Here is a 15,348-nt window from a genome sequence, read left to right on the forward strand (position 1 = left end):
GTACTTGTACATGTCACGGAAGACTAGATCTTTAAGGGCTTTAAACATCAAAAGCAAGACTTTCAGACAGCTGGCAAGATGGCCTCACAAAACTCATTTTACAGATCAAGGAGGAAAAGAGCTAAAAGGCTTGATTTCCAGATTATCTGGATGCACTGTTTGTGATATCTTACTAGTCTAACCATTTATGGCCGCAGCTTCCCCCTATTACAAAATGGAAAAAGAAACTATGTAAATGGAAAAGATGCATCATCCTCAGTTATCTACCCTTACTACTACAAAGGCAGAAAGGCACGGTTATTTTGACTCTGAGAATGGGAACTCAAAAATGTACCTAACACGTTTACTGTTAATTCTGAGTCATATCTGTCTAATATGAGTATAAAATACGTAGTAGACGGAAACTAAACAGTTTTTCTTTTTTTATTTCACTAGACACTTTCTATTTCACTAGAGAGGAAGTTGTGGTGAGTTAGCTCGCTTGAGTTTGTCGTGTATATATATGCAGTTCTTATATATATATATATATATATATATATATATATTAAAAAACCCGTTACACCAGAACTTACTGTTCTTTGGCATGCACATGGCTGAAAGAGTGAGAGACAGCTTTTATAATTTCCTAATCACTTAAGAGAAAATTAAGAGTTAAGAGTTTCAAACCTTTTCCTGTAATCTCACTCTTCTTTCATCTGGTCTCTTTTCACACTGAAGGAAGGAACCTTGGCTAAAGTGCATGTATGTACATGCGTATATGTTACGGAAGCTAGACAGATATGAGCTAATACTCCTTTTGTGGTCCCTGGAAACTGGAGCTTATTGGAGCTTTTGCAATTGGAATAGGACTCTCCTGCTTCAAAAAGCTGAAATTTTCAACCTTCAGGGGGAGAAACTGTTGAAATTCGCTTGATGTGACGCAGGTTAGATGATTTTCTCATTCTTTAGTATGGGCGTATGTGTGTGTGTGAATGTACATGTGCGTACCTTTGTATGTACATTTGTGACAGGATTTGAGAGCAAAAGTAAAAAAAGGAATGATATTAAGGCCAAAGATGGTAGATGAGATAAGATATTAAATTGGGTTGATTTGGATGTGCCTTGGTTGTTTAGATTTAGAACTTTGACAATGGTTTGTGGGGAAGATAAATGAATTCCAAATGCAAAACAATAATTTATTTTTAGTGAATCAGAAGCAAGTTGAGAGTGTACTTCTTTCTTCTATCCATGCATGTTTCACACAGCCAATCAACATACACATCTCATTAAATGAACAGAAAATGTAATGACTCTAAATATAATTACAGGAGTCATAATAGCAGGACTCCTGTAATATAATGAATGTAATATAATCCAGTTCTCTATTCGTAACAGACCTATGTTCTTAATTCAATTCTTCCAACTTTGAGGCTATAGTATTTTGAATCTAATATGCGAGGATCACTACTATCAATAATAAAAAAGAAATCTTCACTAGAAGGTAGTCACAAACCATTATTACCAGAACATTGTGTAGAGTTGATGTGCAAACCCAAAATAAAAAAGAGATGTGCAAAATCTATGCATATGTGACTCAAAATCAGTGATGCACAAAGAGTAGGCTGCATTTCTTAGCTGCTATGCCATTTCAAGCAGTCCAGTTTTGAAGTAGCCAGTTTTGCAGTTTTTGCATGACTAAAAATGTCCCCATCACAGAGGAACAAGGCAGAAAATAAAATGACTGCTTGAACTTACTATCAAATGCAATGAAATTAGGAGAGCACAAATTTGATCATAAAATAGCATTCGCATTTCTTAACAGTTACAAAGTGGAATATAAGGGAAGTTATCTGATAGCAGATTTTTTTTTTAACAGTTTCTACAAGCCAGCTGAATTCCCTGAAATAACCTCTTAATTACTGTAACCATAATTGATTTTAAGTACCAGCGGCTGGCAGGCCAATTGCTATGACAGCTAAAGCTGTTAATGGGCCTTTTGTAGTTACAGGAGGAACGGCACAGTCCATAATCATAAACTGCAGTAGTGGAAGGCATGGCCAGAGGTCTGGGAAGAATGCTTTTTTTTTAATGGGGTTTTCATTTTCTTTAAGTATAATGTGTTCCTGAGTAAAAACATTTTAATTCATATTGACACAATAAAGGGCAACACGGCTGTTTCCAAAGTGTCCAATACAGTTTTTCGATTACATTATCAACATTATCACAAAAACTGACTGATAAAATTACAACTAAAACTAATTAAACCCCTTTTTCCTGCTATTTTCTTTTCATTCTCCATTTCTGCTTTCTGTCTTTCTTTCTGTTCAACAGTGCTTTGGTGTCTGTACATTCCATAAACATTCATATTAAGTTTTGAATCAGAATGGCCTTTTATTATTATTCTTTTATTGTTGATAACTGTGGTCAGTGTAATTAAAGCTGATTATCTTTGTTGGCATGTTTCCATTTGGCTGTATAATTTCTACATGATATATTTTACTAGTTACTAAATTTAAAAAAAATTAACATAAAGTGTCTTGGTCACCAGGATGCACTAGAACAGCTCTTAATGTACTTTGGCAGAGATTCTAAAAGACTTATAAACTGTTCTGCATGGATAGAACACATAGTGTAGATGATGGTTGATGGGATTTCTTTCAGATATGTCCATGTCCAACACCGGAGTGAGTGGATTTGACTGCTTCAATATTTGTAGTCACCAGCATGATTTTACTGTACTTTTTAAAGAAAAATATGGTTTCACTAAGAAAACCCGATATAAAGGAATTAGCTGACCTAACAAGCATGTTAATCTTTTAGCCTTTGTTATATTAAACATTGGTAACCATCTTTTAAAAGAATACATGACCATGTGTTTCAGATGCATTTTGGGGCTCAGTGGAAGAAGTAGCAAAAGCAATTACTGTTTTGGTAAACAGCAGGCCTGTAACAACATGGTAGGAACAAGATCTGGGGACAGCAAGTAGATTTAGCTTTTTTGATATCGGTGCACACTGCAACTTTATCAACAGGGGAGAGGATGATGAACATAGCAACAGATAGCGGACCATTATTTCCTGTTGAGGAAGACTATAAAATCATCAAATCCGTGACTCAACACTTTGACTGATAATGCTGGGGAACCATTCCTTTTTAAACTGTTGCTCTTGCTCTGGCTATAACACAACAGTGAAAAAAGATTTTTAAAAGTTGATTTATTGTTATATGACAAGTATTTCAATATATTCCTATTCAACTATCAATGTGCAATGAAAAGTGGCTCTGAGTAGGGTTAGGATTGGCTATCTCTAAAGGTTACCTAAAAAATCATAAATGCAAAATGTAAAGGATGCATTTATCCTTTTAAATCTGTTAAACGTTTCCAATAATGTAATAAAAAATAGATTACAATTGCTAACTCTCACTTCAAAAATCATGTTTTTTAAGTTTGCTACAGAATTAATAATTATTATTTCTTGCTGTTTTCAAATGCAGATGATGGATACAAGCATAAATCAGACAGGCAACTGGACTTGTGTGAACTTTGAAATCAACCCAGTTAATGATCTTCTAATGTCCATCTACATTATTACATTGATTCTGGGCATCATTTTCAATCTTCTCACTGCTTGGCCCATTGTGCAGCAGATACGTAACAAGAACGTGCTCGGGGTCTACCTCCTCAGCTTGTCCGTCTCGGATCTGCTCTACATCCTCACCATGCCTATGTGGATTTATTACTACCACCATGATCACAAATGGACTTTTAGCAAGGGCCTGTGCAAACTGGCTGGGTTCTTCTATTACTCCAACATGTATATAAGCATCTGTCTTCTGTGCTGCATCTCCATTGATCGTTGTTTTGTGGTCACCTTCCCAATGAGGGCCAAGATCTTCCACCGTTTCAGATATGCCTGGATTATCTGTGGGCTTGTCTACATTTTAGTCATGGGCTTGCACATTCTGGTGCTCCACATGGAAAGTCTGACAGAACCCCTGGACCAACAGCGCTGTTATGAGACCTACCCCATGACAAAGTACGTGGCCCTTTTCAATTTCCTGCGAGTGGCCATTGGTTTTCTGCTGCCTCTGCTGGTCCTAGCAGTTTGCTACTATCAGATTCTGAACAAAGTGCAGGAGATCAGAGGGCTGGATGTGCAGGGCAAGCACAAAATCAAGCTGCTGTCTGTTGGGGTCATTGCAATCTTTGCAATTTGCTTTGCCCCCTACCACATTCTCCTGCTATTGCGGTCAATTGCATTTAACAGGATGGACAGGAAACATTACTGCTCTTTTGAGCAAGCACTGCACATCTACTTCTCATGTACCTTGGCCCTGTCCAGCATTAACAGTGCTGTAGATCCACTGCTTTATGTGCTGGTCAGTCGCAGCGCCAGGGAAAATATGAAGTGGTGTTGTGTTGGAAAACAGGCAGAACAATCTTAAAGTGGAGGTCCAGAATGGAGGGTCTTGAGAAATGAATGATGGGCTTTAACAGCTGTGGGCTGATTCCTGTTTTCAACTTTTTAATCACGATGTCCATCTGCTTTGGTCAAAAGTGAGATTGCTACAGGGAATAGCAGTGTTTTAATATCCTGTTCTATTCTGAAGAGGGCAGGCTAAATTATGAGCTGCTGTGTTATTAGAAAGGAGGAGCAGTGTGGCTGGGTGACTATCAAAGACAAATTTAAACTGCACTTATGGATTTTCTGAATAATGAGAGCTAGAATTGCTGGCTTTGGAGGACCCTTGAGTCTCGTATGGTGTGGGCATATCAGAAGTGTCCTTATTGTAATAAAATCTTCCTTAATTTATCATACTTAGTTGTCATGTCAGTGAAACAATGTTTTGCCTGCAAATTAAATGAATGTATGCTGTGTTTGACCTATAAATCCAAATGTTCAAGATAAGCTGAATTTATCTGGAAATAGTTTTCATATGAATGTTTTTTTTCCTAATATATGGGGTACACTCTTTGATGGTGACTTGGTTTCTATACTTCTATACCACTGTCAGGTTTAGCTGCATGGTATGGTATTGTGGTAATGAGAACTACACATATTGGTTACATGTCCAGTGTTTATGAAGAAACAACAACACATTCAATTTGAAGGAAAATGCATAATGTGAGTGATAGAGTGGTGGACTTACAAAGCAGAGGATTCTGGAGTTCTACTGTAATCAGCAAATGTGTATGGGGAAAACAGTAGCACACATGGCTCTGATAGGAGCTCAAGTACTTCTGAAAGTACATTTGGCATGGGAGCATAGCTGCGCTGCTACTTGTGAAGGGGCAGGCTCGGGTTCCATAATTACCTCAGCCAATGAGTGCATCCCATGAGGCCAAACTCCACACCCGTCTGTATGTCCCCCTGCAGTCATTTACTTCTGTAAATAGGTGGGATCTGACTGAATGATAAATAGGAGGAATCTGGCTGAATGTTGTTTTGACCATATGTCATTTTCTGCAAATAAATGCTGTAAATGGCAATATTTCTATTAGGTATTTGAAAGAAATGTCAGTAATTAATGGAATAAAAGAAACAAACAAAAAAATGTTTATTTAACTCAAACACCTATACATAATAAAACCACAGAAACTATCAATTTGCAGCAGTCTCTTATTTTTTTCCCAGATATATATATATATATATATATATATATATATATATATATATATATATATATATATATATATATATATAAAATTCAGCAACACTGGACTTGAGGGACTAGACTAGACTAAGCTTTATAATGCTTAATTGAGTCTTCACATTTGTGCGTGTGAGTGCAAGTATCTGCAAGTGCATGCTCTGGTGCATGCTCTGGTCAGCACCCAGTCAACCACACGCACACATGCACACAATGATCGCCAGTCTGTGTGCACCAATCATGAACCCTGGTTACTCCCATTATCGCAATCACCCACTTATTAGTTCATTGTGTGCAACTGTTTCTTATTTTCTTCCTGAGTTTTTATACCTGCAGGGCCCATTGTTCCTTTGTATTAGCCTCCACAGGTGAATGTGCTGTAACATTCTGAGTTGCCCTTCCTTGCTTGTTTACACGTTAGCTCCTTTTGTTTATCACTTGCCAAGCCAGGTTTGTTTCTGTTGTTTATTGAACCTCTGCTTTCCAATTCTAGAACTGTCACAGCAAGCATATGTATGCATATGTATGTGTGCATATGTCAAATGGTTGATAGTTATGATCAAATATATCTATAAATCAGAAATGGACAGTATATGTGTTTCAGAAATAGACAGTATTAGCCTTACATGTTACTCCCATCAAAAATGAAAATGATTGGTTATTGTTTCATGTTTCTCTTTCTTGTTTGTTTGTTTGTTTGTTTTTTTTTGGGGGGGGGGGGTTAGTTTGCAATGGTCTGTTAATTGTTTGCCAGAAAAGACATAATCATGTTTTATTTTCAAGCACTGTTTCAGAGCCACACGTCATAGGCAGCACCCTGTATTTCTGCTTCTGGAGGAACAATGGGGCACTTCTGCAAAGAAATCTTCACTTCGGAGCTGAACTGAAATCTTCAAACTGAACTGATTACTTCTAGAGATTTACACCTTAGCTGGGAAAACAGAGATGGAAATGTGGGTCTATTAAATGAAAGAACCAAAATCAAGCTGAACACAATGCCTGTGAAAGCTACATTTTAAGCCTAGATTGATTTTCTATGATGATATAGTGATTGTAGTTTTTCTGGGATGTGAGGCACTGTTGACATTTCATAAGCTCAAAATACAAAAACGTGTTGCACACCCATGTGAAATATAGTCTTTTGGGGCTCATACCAATAATGTATTTTCCTGATTTATTCCATTGTTTTCTTGATGACAGTAAACTAGTGTACTATCAATTATATTATTCAGCGCTCACACTGTCTGCTACAAGAATGTGATTAAAAAGATGTGAATTTAACCTTATTTGCTTGTGATTCTTTTTATGAGGCAGTTAAATGTGTTAACAGAGTAAAATTTTCTCAGCCAGTGTATTTGCTGATACAAGAATTTTCTTGTATCAGCAAAGAATTTTCTAAACAACAACTAGCGTTTCTAGTCACAGGTTTATTACAGGTTTTTTGAATTGACAAAACACTTTTCCTGAAACCTTTTCAAAACAGTAAACACAAAACCTTTGACTTGTCTTGCAAAATCAAATAACTGACTCAAAACTATTTTATATTTCCTCAAAAAATTCTGCATTCAGACTAGACACAAAGCCACCCAGTGCACAATCACTACACTGCAGTCATTACACATTACAGAAAAAACGGCAAAACACAGCACTCTTGGCATAACAAGACTAAAAACATTCAGGGATTTTGCTGATGTTTAAACCTATGGACATCTATGTATATTTATATATTTGTGTGTATACTAGAAAACTGTATGAACTGCAATATATTTATTTGTATTTAGGGTACACAATGTGATTCATTCCTTTGCCTTAGCATTATACCTCTAGGCTGGGTCAGGCCACAGGACTTCATCTACATCACAGGCAGTGTTCTACCTCACTAGGCAACAGAGAAAGAATCCTTTGGTGTGCCGAATCCAGCCTTGAAAGAATCCACTCTTATGTCATCCAACGCTGCTTCCATTGACTGGAGGTTTCCATGCTGCGAAATTTATGCCATGGCCAAACATGATCGATGAATGTTGGTCTAATTTTATTTCAAATGACTTCTCTTGTTCATAGTGGCATATTCTCTTTGATTGTTGCTCTCCACTTGCATTACCTTTTATCCTGTTTACTTGAGATTAACCCCAAGTGTTGATTGGTGATGTGTGCAGAGTTTTTTTTTGTTGTTGTTGTTCTCATTCTATCAGATGGTTTCAACCGCTCTGTCCTTTTTCATTTTTAAAACCTTATGACATATATGTCCCAATGCCTTGACCCTTTGTGGGGACTTATCATTAATTAACCTATAAAGGTTTCTATTCATCATTCTTAATTTATTGATAATTTTGTTCCCATTGTGGTGTCCACTTTTAACCAGGAGACAAATAGGCTTCCTGTTGTGGTGTCCACTGTTAATCAGAGAAAAATGAGTTATAGTGAGTTTAGTGAGAGATTTTGTGTTTGTGTGTGTGTCTTCTATAGTGAGAGATGTTTGTGTGCTTTAGTGAGAGGGGGTGTATGCTTTAGTGAGTGAGGTGTATGTGTGTGCTTTAGTGAGAGAGGAGTGCATGTTTTAGTGAGAGAGGTGGGTGTGTGTACTTTACAAAGAGATGTTTGTGTGTTGGGTTTTGTGAGAGAGGTGTGTGCCTTAGTGAGGGAGGGGTGTATGTGTGTGAGCTATGTTTTTGTGCATGTGATTTAGTGAGAGAGCTGTGTGCTTTAGTGATAAAGGTGTGTGCGTGTGTGTGCTTTAGTGATAGAGGTGTGTGGGCTTTACTGAGACAGATATGTGTATGTGCATTAGAGAGGATACTGGCAAAGGTTTATCATCGAAGCTTTAGCGGTTCAATGAGAATTTGCAATTTACAAAAACATGAATGTTCGCTTAGAGGAACTTCTTCTTATCACCCCTGTGACTGCATGTGAGGTTTTTAAAGAAAGCTGTGATGTTTAAATTAATTTGACTCTGCAACCTAATACATTTCTGAGAACATGTGATCATAAGGTGCTGTTCTCTATCAGGTCCTGGAGGCCTTGAGCAGAGTTATACTCTAATCTATGCAAATTTACCACTTCAAATGTAATGATACCATTATAATTACACTCCACTGATATTGCTTTTAATATACCATGTGGGTTGGAAGTGGGAATTGGGAACAAGAGAAGACATATGATATAAAATTAGACCAACATTCATAGATCACGTTTTGGTTCATAGCATACATTTCGCAGCATGGAAAACTCTAGGTACATAAGAAGAATACAGATTTATATAGTTCCATAATTGACATGATAAAAGCTAATTCAGTTCCATGTGTTAAAATTACTTTATTTTAATGCCATGATCATCCTACTGGTGCTACAAACTGAATGAACCTGTGCTAAAATCCATATTCAGCTTTAAGTGTCAAACTACAGTCATTAGAATATGAAATATCGATATTAAGCCAGCCATGCTATCACTGAGTCATTCATTTGTGGATGTACTCTCAGACGACTCCCCTACAATAACACACAGGTTGTTATTTGGCTGTTGAGCAGCAAGGATGTTCTGTGTATTCTCTCTCTGAGGAGAGATTGCACCCATGCCAGCACTGAAATTGTGTTAGAGTAATATTTGGTGCATATATACTGTAATCAGCATGCAGACTCATTCACAACATGAGTATTTCACCGCTGACATGATTATTCTGGGCTTCATTTTGTGCTTGTGGTGCAGGTGTGCACCGTTATGTATGTGTTGGAGCTGGGTGGCGATGTGTTTGTGAATGTGTGCACCCAAACGTGTAGTAGTGAATGCTTGAGATCCTCTGCCTTGTGTGAATACTCTTATCTTTATCCTGGTGCTTTGTTTAATATCAGATTGGCTGCATAATATAAGGCTTCTAATAAATGACATGATACTTTCAAGCACTACTGGAAATTAGTCATGTTTATTAATTTTTTGTTTTTTATTTGTTTCCACAGGAGAGTACCAATCCAGGAAAAGACCCACACAAAACATTTATGGCAACAAGAAACATATTTATTATTATTATTTTTGTTTGCATTTAATGCAGAGAAAGAAATGATAGCAGAATAGCAGGGTTAGGAGAAACACATATACCATTACGTCCAAAAAAGAGGAAATCCCATGGTCTCTCACACACAGATTTGTGTGCTATGCTATATGTTTGTTTATTAGGTAACAGTCTTTCTGGGTTCACTGTTTCATTGCTAATTCACACACAGAAAAATACTGCTGCTAGTTCCTTGCTCCCACTCCATGGGAATGGACCAGTGCAATTGCAGTGCAACACTAGACCTTTCTCTGGGATTAAATGTAGTGTGAATACATTAACCTTATTTAAAGAAGCATCACACTTTCAGCAGCCTGTCAGAAGGAGGTATCATCTAACATGGCCACAGGAACTGACATAGTTAATAGCACTACTAGATAATAGCACTACTAGTGCCCCCATGTTCACTCTACACTACAGATAAAGCATCACTCACCATTCACTATGTACCAAACAAACTGGCCAATTAATCTATTCATAGACTGTGTAATTGTGTTGGTAGCCTTGGGTAGAAAATGAAGCTATTGCTACTACATCCAGTGATACGATATAAACCTCAGAACAACAGGCTGCCTTTTCACTCAACCTAAATTATAATGTAATGACTTTTAGGTGAGAAGCAAGGGTCCTCAGGCAGAATAGGCAGAAGAGGCAAAAAGGGTCAGAAGTTCTGTGCCACAGATCACCTGATTCACAGCTGAAAGCTGGAGGGTCATGGTTCAATGTTAATTGAGTTTCATGCTGATTTAATTGGCTCCAAAGAGACAGGATAAACATCCACCTGACCACACCGTGGCTAAACACCAGCTAGCAAGAGAAAAAGACATTTATGAGAGAGAAAAAAAAATAGGGGAAGAGGAGGAAAAGAGGAAGAGAGAATATTTAATTATGGTCTGGGGTACTCTCCTGAATTCAGTCTGAGCAGTTCAAAGCTTTCTGGTAGGTAAAATCCTCCAATAGCAAGCAGCATCAGAAGATAGTAAGAGCTAATTATCCAGCATACTGGCTGAGATAATATATAGATCAGTTTCTTTTGAAAATGTTTGATAACTCTTCAGAACCCATACTGGTTTGGTAAGGTGACATACTGCCAAAGCCTGACGAGCACACTAAATGGGGGTGACAAAGAACTATGTGACCCAAGCTATCTTATGGTTCTTTGCTTGTGTCTGATTAGTAGATGAGTGGGCATAGCATGTGTTTAGTTGTCAGGACTGGGGATCTCAGCTGTGCTTTCCTTCACAGGCAGCTCTGAGGCAGGGGTTAGGCAAGCGGCAGGATTACGAGAGGCACAATGCGAAAACAGATGGGCACGCACCTTTCTGTGCAGTGAGGCATAGATGAAGGGGTTGTAGCAGGTCGAGCTCATGGCCAGCAGGTGGCAGCTGACCTGCAGCACATTGACATAGTGCTTGTCCAGGATGCGGAAGTCTGAGTCCAGGTCCAGCAGCAGGTTGAGGATCTGGAGCGGGAGCCAGCAGAGGGCGAAAGCAAGCACGGAGGCCACCAGGAGGGAGAAAGTCTTTCGGCGCTGCCTGGTCCAGCGCTGCCGGCTGTGGCACGGCTCCCCGGGCACCATGTGCCGCTGGAGATGGATGCTAATGGCACAGTAGGAAATGCTGACAGATAAGAGTGGGATCATGTATGAGGCCAACAGAAAGAAGCAGGAATACAGCAGTCGCTGCCTCTCAGCACCCAGCCAGAACTCCTCGCATACCACCACCTCCATGCCACTGGGTCGCAGGTCCAGGTAGCGAGTGTGCAGGGAAGGTGGAGCAGCTAAAGCCAGAGAGGCTGCCCACACCCCCAGGGCCACAATACTGCAACGCCACCCGGATATGCGCCTCCGAATCGGGTACGCAACCACTACGTACCGGTCAATAGCGATGGCAGTGAGGGACAGTACGGAGGCAAAGACAGTGGCACCTTGCAGAAGAGGTATAAGGTGACAGAGAGGCTGTCCAAAAGCCCAGCCATGGAGGTCAAACGCGTAGGATGCAGTCAGAGGCACGCAGCTCAGACACATCAGCAGGTCTCCAGCAGCCAAGTTGCCGATGAAGAAGTTGGTCGCATTGTGGAGTTTCTTGTCGGCCAGGATGCAGGCAAGCAGGAAGCTGTTCCCAACACCAGCTACCACTACAACCAGTGAGTACAGAGGGACAAAGAGAGGCCGGAAGCGCAGAAGAAGCTGAGTGCCTGAGAATTTATCTACAGGCTCTGTCTGATTGGATGCCAGAATAGTCCTGTTGAAGCCAACCAGAACGTGTTCTGGGAGAGGATCCATTTCACCCTGTGACAAATAACAAATGTGACGCATGAGTTGACAAACAAAATGAAGCACATCATCATACGTCCCCTAAACACACGTTACAATTTGTCGATAACAGGCTATGGATGTGACAGGCAAGCAGACACACTGTTGCTATGGGCTTAATGGACTCTTTACACATCTGCCTTTCCTTTCCTGATGAGATTTAAGGACTCTTAAAATGCAAAGTAGAAAGGTTTCTTCTCACAGAACCAATTTCCAAAGCTACGTCTGTATATATATGTGATGAATGTATGGTTTAATTTTGTGATGTGAAATTTGTTGAGTATTTTCATTTTGAAAGGATGAGCAGAAATATGAATATATGAACATAACCTACACACAAGGATCAAAACAATAATCTTACATATAGTTCTAGAACTATTCTTTTTATATAAATCTTCACATGCATTTCAGAATGACTGAAGTTTTCATCATTTGATTTCACAGATTGTTGCACAGAGACAGTTCTAAGCCTGTGGTAGAATTTATACAGTAGATAAATTACAGTTATATTATACTAATATCTATCTAAACCATAAAATATCACACTCAACCTGTGCATTTATAGTGCGTCATATACATGACCAGTATAAGGTACCATATAATGCAGCACTAACTCCAACACAATGTTTTGACTCTGCATTTTTTTAGATTACCATAGCAGTGTGATAGATTACAAATGAAGATACTTCAAATATATTTCTATGAATGACTCATAGGAGAAGTGATCTCTCGTGCCACAGATTAAGTTGTCAGATGGTGGGTGGTGATAAATGAAAACTAATATATGTGCATTATATTAAAGCATATTATATGGAAGGATTTATACAGATGAAATTTGAGAACACTTGTTTAAAGCAATCAAATAATTTTTTACCAAAATTCTACCAGAAATAACTGTATATATTATAAATAAATAAATAAATACCAGTAACAAATAAACAAATAAACACCATAATTGCATAATTATTAAGGGACAAGCAAATAAATAAAGCAGGCAATTCTCTTTCATTTTATAGCAGAGCAATCACGACCATAACAACTTAAAAGCATTTTGTGAACAAGCCAATGTGAAAAAACAGTATGTGAGTGTGTGTTTGTGTGTGTGTGTGTGAGAGAGAGAGAGAAAATGCACCTGTAAGTTGGATTCCCCCTCCCCCCCAGATCTTCTGTGTTCAGATTGTTGTCAGAGTTGTAATTTCGCTTGCTTCTCCATTTCCATGCTTCTAGCTGACAGAATTGCTCACGAATGTGTTGATCCAGCTGTCCTGGTGCCCTGCTTTAAAGAGGAATGCCTATAGAGCTGTGCACACCAGCAGTCCTCAGAGTGGCGGAGAGAGATGGGAGTGTGATTCCTCTGTCACAGTCTACTGCGAGACCTGTGCTTCAGCGAGAGGGAAGCTACAGAATGCTCTTTGTCCTTCGACCACTGCTCATAATGCCCTTTCCCCCTCCCAAGTACAACACGCAAACGAACTCTCACAGAAATGCTCCATGATACAGAAAACACTTCCTTCTAGTTTTAAAATGTGGATCATATAATGTCATTCAGTAACATTTGTGATATAGTATCATCTCACATTAGCTTATGACTATTTCTTTGGGTGGTAATAACCCAGATGTTTTTACTTTAAAGTTGCAGCCCTTGGTACTTTACAATTATCCATGAAGAACTGATAATTACATTTATCCATATAGAATTACCAAATACAATTATCCATGAAAAATTAACAATTACATCTATTTGTGTAGACTTAACATTTATAACTATCGGTAAAGGGTTAAACATTACAATTATGTAGAATTAACAGCTATTCATGTAGACTGAACATTTACAGCTATCACTGAAGAGTTAACAATTGCATCTAATCATGTAGAATTAACAATTACAGCTATTAGTGAAGAATTAACAATTATATCTACTCATGTAGACCAAACACTTAGGTTAGCCTGAGTTCAGCAATAGGCTTTTCACCAGACCAAAATGTGTGACTGCTTGCAAGCTAGCAGCTGTACAGAGAATAGACCAGACCACTACAGTGTTTTTCAGACTCATTTCTCTATAGCAGGCACAAGCCCAGTTTGAGAAGGGTCCCCCATGTCTCAAACTCAGCTCCACTTAGCCAGCACTCCTCCACTACACCCCACCTGACTACCCGACATGAGACTGAAGAGACTCATAGTTGGATGTTGGACTACACAATCCAATGACCAAAGGATTCCCCTCAGCGTGTATGAGAGCTGACCCAGATAAGGCTCTCTCTCACATCAAAGCAAATGGTAATGTCAGTTTGGGCCATAAGCACTAGAGGCATAGGTACTGGGTGCTATAGGTACTGGGTGATATAGGTACTGGGTGCTATAGGTACTGGGTGCTATAGGTACTGGGTGATATAGGTACTGGGTGCTATAGGTACTGGGTGATATAGGTACTGGGTGATATAGGTACTGGGTGCTATAGGTACTGGGTGCTATAGGTACTAAGAGTGCATATATACTGGGTGATATGAGTATAGCAGTATAGTTGTAGCTCAGAGGTTAAGGTACTCAAATAGTAATCAGAAGGTTGCCAGTTCAAGCTCCATCATCACCAGGTGTCAGCTAAATGCTGTAAATGTACTAGGTGATGGGTGTATAGGCAAAAGGCATGGAGGTAAATGTACTGAGGGCAGAGGCCATGGACATGGGGTATATTGATACTGGGGGGCATAAGTCAAGGGATAGTGGGTGGCACATCCACCTTAATATTTAAGTGGATTATATTTATGTTTATCCCCTGTATCACATTAAATTAATTTCTCTGCTGGAATGATTGTTTGAAATGATTGTTTCAGGTATCAGCTCGCAAGTGAATTTAAAAAATATATGGCCAAATAAAATACCAACCTCCACCCCCAAGAAAAAAATCAAGGATATTAGACTGTCCTGTTATCCTAGCATGACACTGGCTCAAATTTACTGTGTTATGCGCATATGCCCATATGTGCGCGTGTGTTTGTTGTTCCCTTACGTGTGCCCGTTCCAGGTTGAGTGCCGAGATTTCCCATTTGCACGACAGTGACTCTGCTCCGTTCCCTGCTGGATCTACGGACCAACCGCAGGATAATCGCGGGATAAAAGGCCCTTCTGGGGTAGGCAGAGGAGGGAGGGTTAGATAGGAGATTCTATTTGATGAACTTGGTTGTTTATTATACATTCATATTTCTGATTATGTGTTTCTGTTTTTCCATTTGAGACTACAACATTGCTACTTCCCTTTGTATCTTCGGCTGCTGTTGTATATATTGTATATAGTTAAGTGTCATATACAGGTGGTAGGGAGTGACTGCCTTTTTCTTTTGGGATGTGGGTTTTCCCCGTTTT

General features: G+C 39.0%; 2 protein-coding genes across 4 annotated transcripts; one reads left to right on the forward strand and one right to left on the reverse strand.

Annotated features, from left to right (window-relative positions):
* The first annotated feature begins 337 nt into the window (after window positions 1–337).
* gpr184 (G protein-coupled receptor 184) lies at window positions 338–6,906 on the forward strand. 3 transcript variants are annotated; one of them, XM_081700651.1, is made up of 4 exons: window positions 338–601; window positions 718–923; window positions 2,861–2,936; window positions 3,475–6,906. In XM_081700651.1, exons 3-4 carry the CDS (start codon window positions 2,934–2,936, stop codon window positions 4,423–4,425), a joined length of 954 nt encoding a protein of 317 aa, XP_081556777.1. In that variant the 5' UTR covers window positions 338–601; window positions 718–923; window positions 2,861–2,933; the 3' UTR covers window positions 4,426–6,906. The 3 variants fall into 3 exon arrangements, with proteins under 3 accessions (XP_081556777.1, XP_081556776.1, XP_026869196.2); XM_081700650.1 differs by having other exon boundaries at window positions 338–923; XM_027013395.3 differs by lacking the exon at window positions 2,861–2,936 and having other exon boundaries at window positions 341–923.
* Window positions 6,907–9,628: 2,722 nt separating this feature from the next.
* On the reverse strand, window positions 9,629–13,253 carry si:dkey-202l22.3 (7 transmembrane receptor domain-containing protein). The gene is made up of 2 exons (XM_027013400.3): window positions 13,121–13,253; window positions 9,629–11,964 (listed from the first exon to the last, which is right to left on the reverse strand). The coding sequence occupies exon 2, from the start codon at window positions 11,956–11,958 to the stop codon at window positions 10,876–10,878; it is 1,083 nt and encodes a 360-aa protein (XP_026869201.1). The 5' UTR covers window positions 11,959–11,964; window positions 13,121–13,253; the 3' UTR covers window positions 9,629–10,875.
* Window positions 13,254–15,348: the final 2,095 nt, after the last annotated feature.

Source organism: Electrophorus electricus, chromosome 17 (genome assembly GCF_041902795.1).
Source record: "Electrophorus electricus isolate QZ-2024a chromosome 17, ASM4190279v1, whole genome shotgun sequence".
Classification (NCBI taxonomy): Eukaryota; Metazoa; Chordata; class Actinopteri; order Gymnotiformes; family Gymnotidae; genus Electrophorus; species Electrophorus electricus.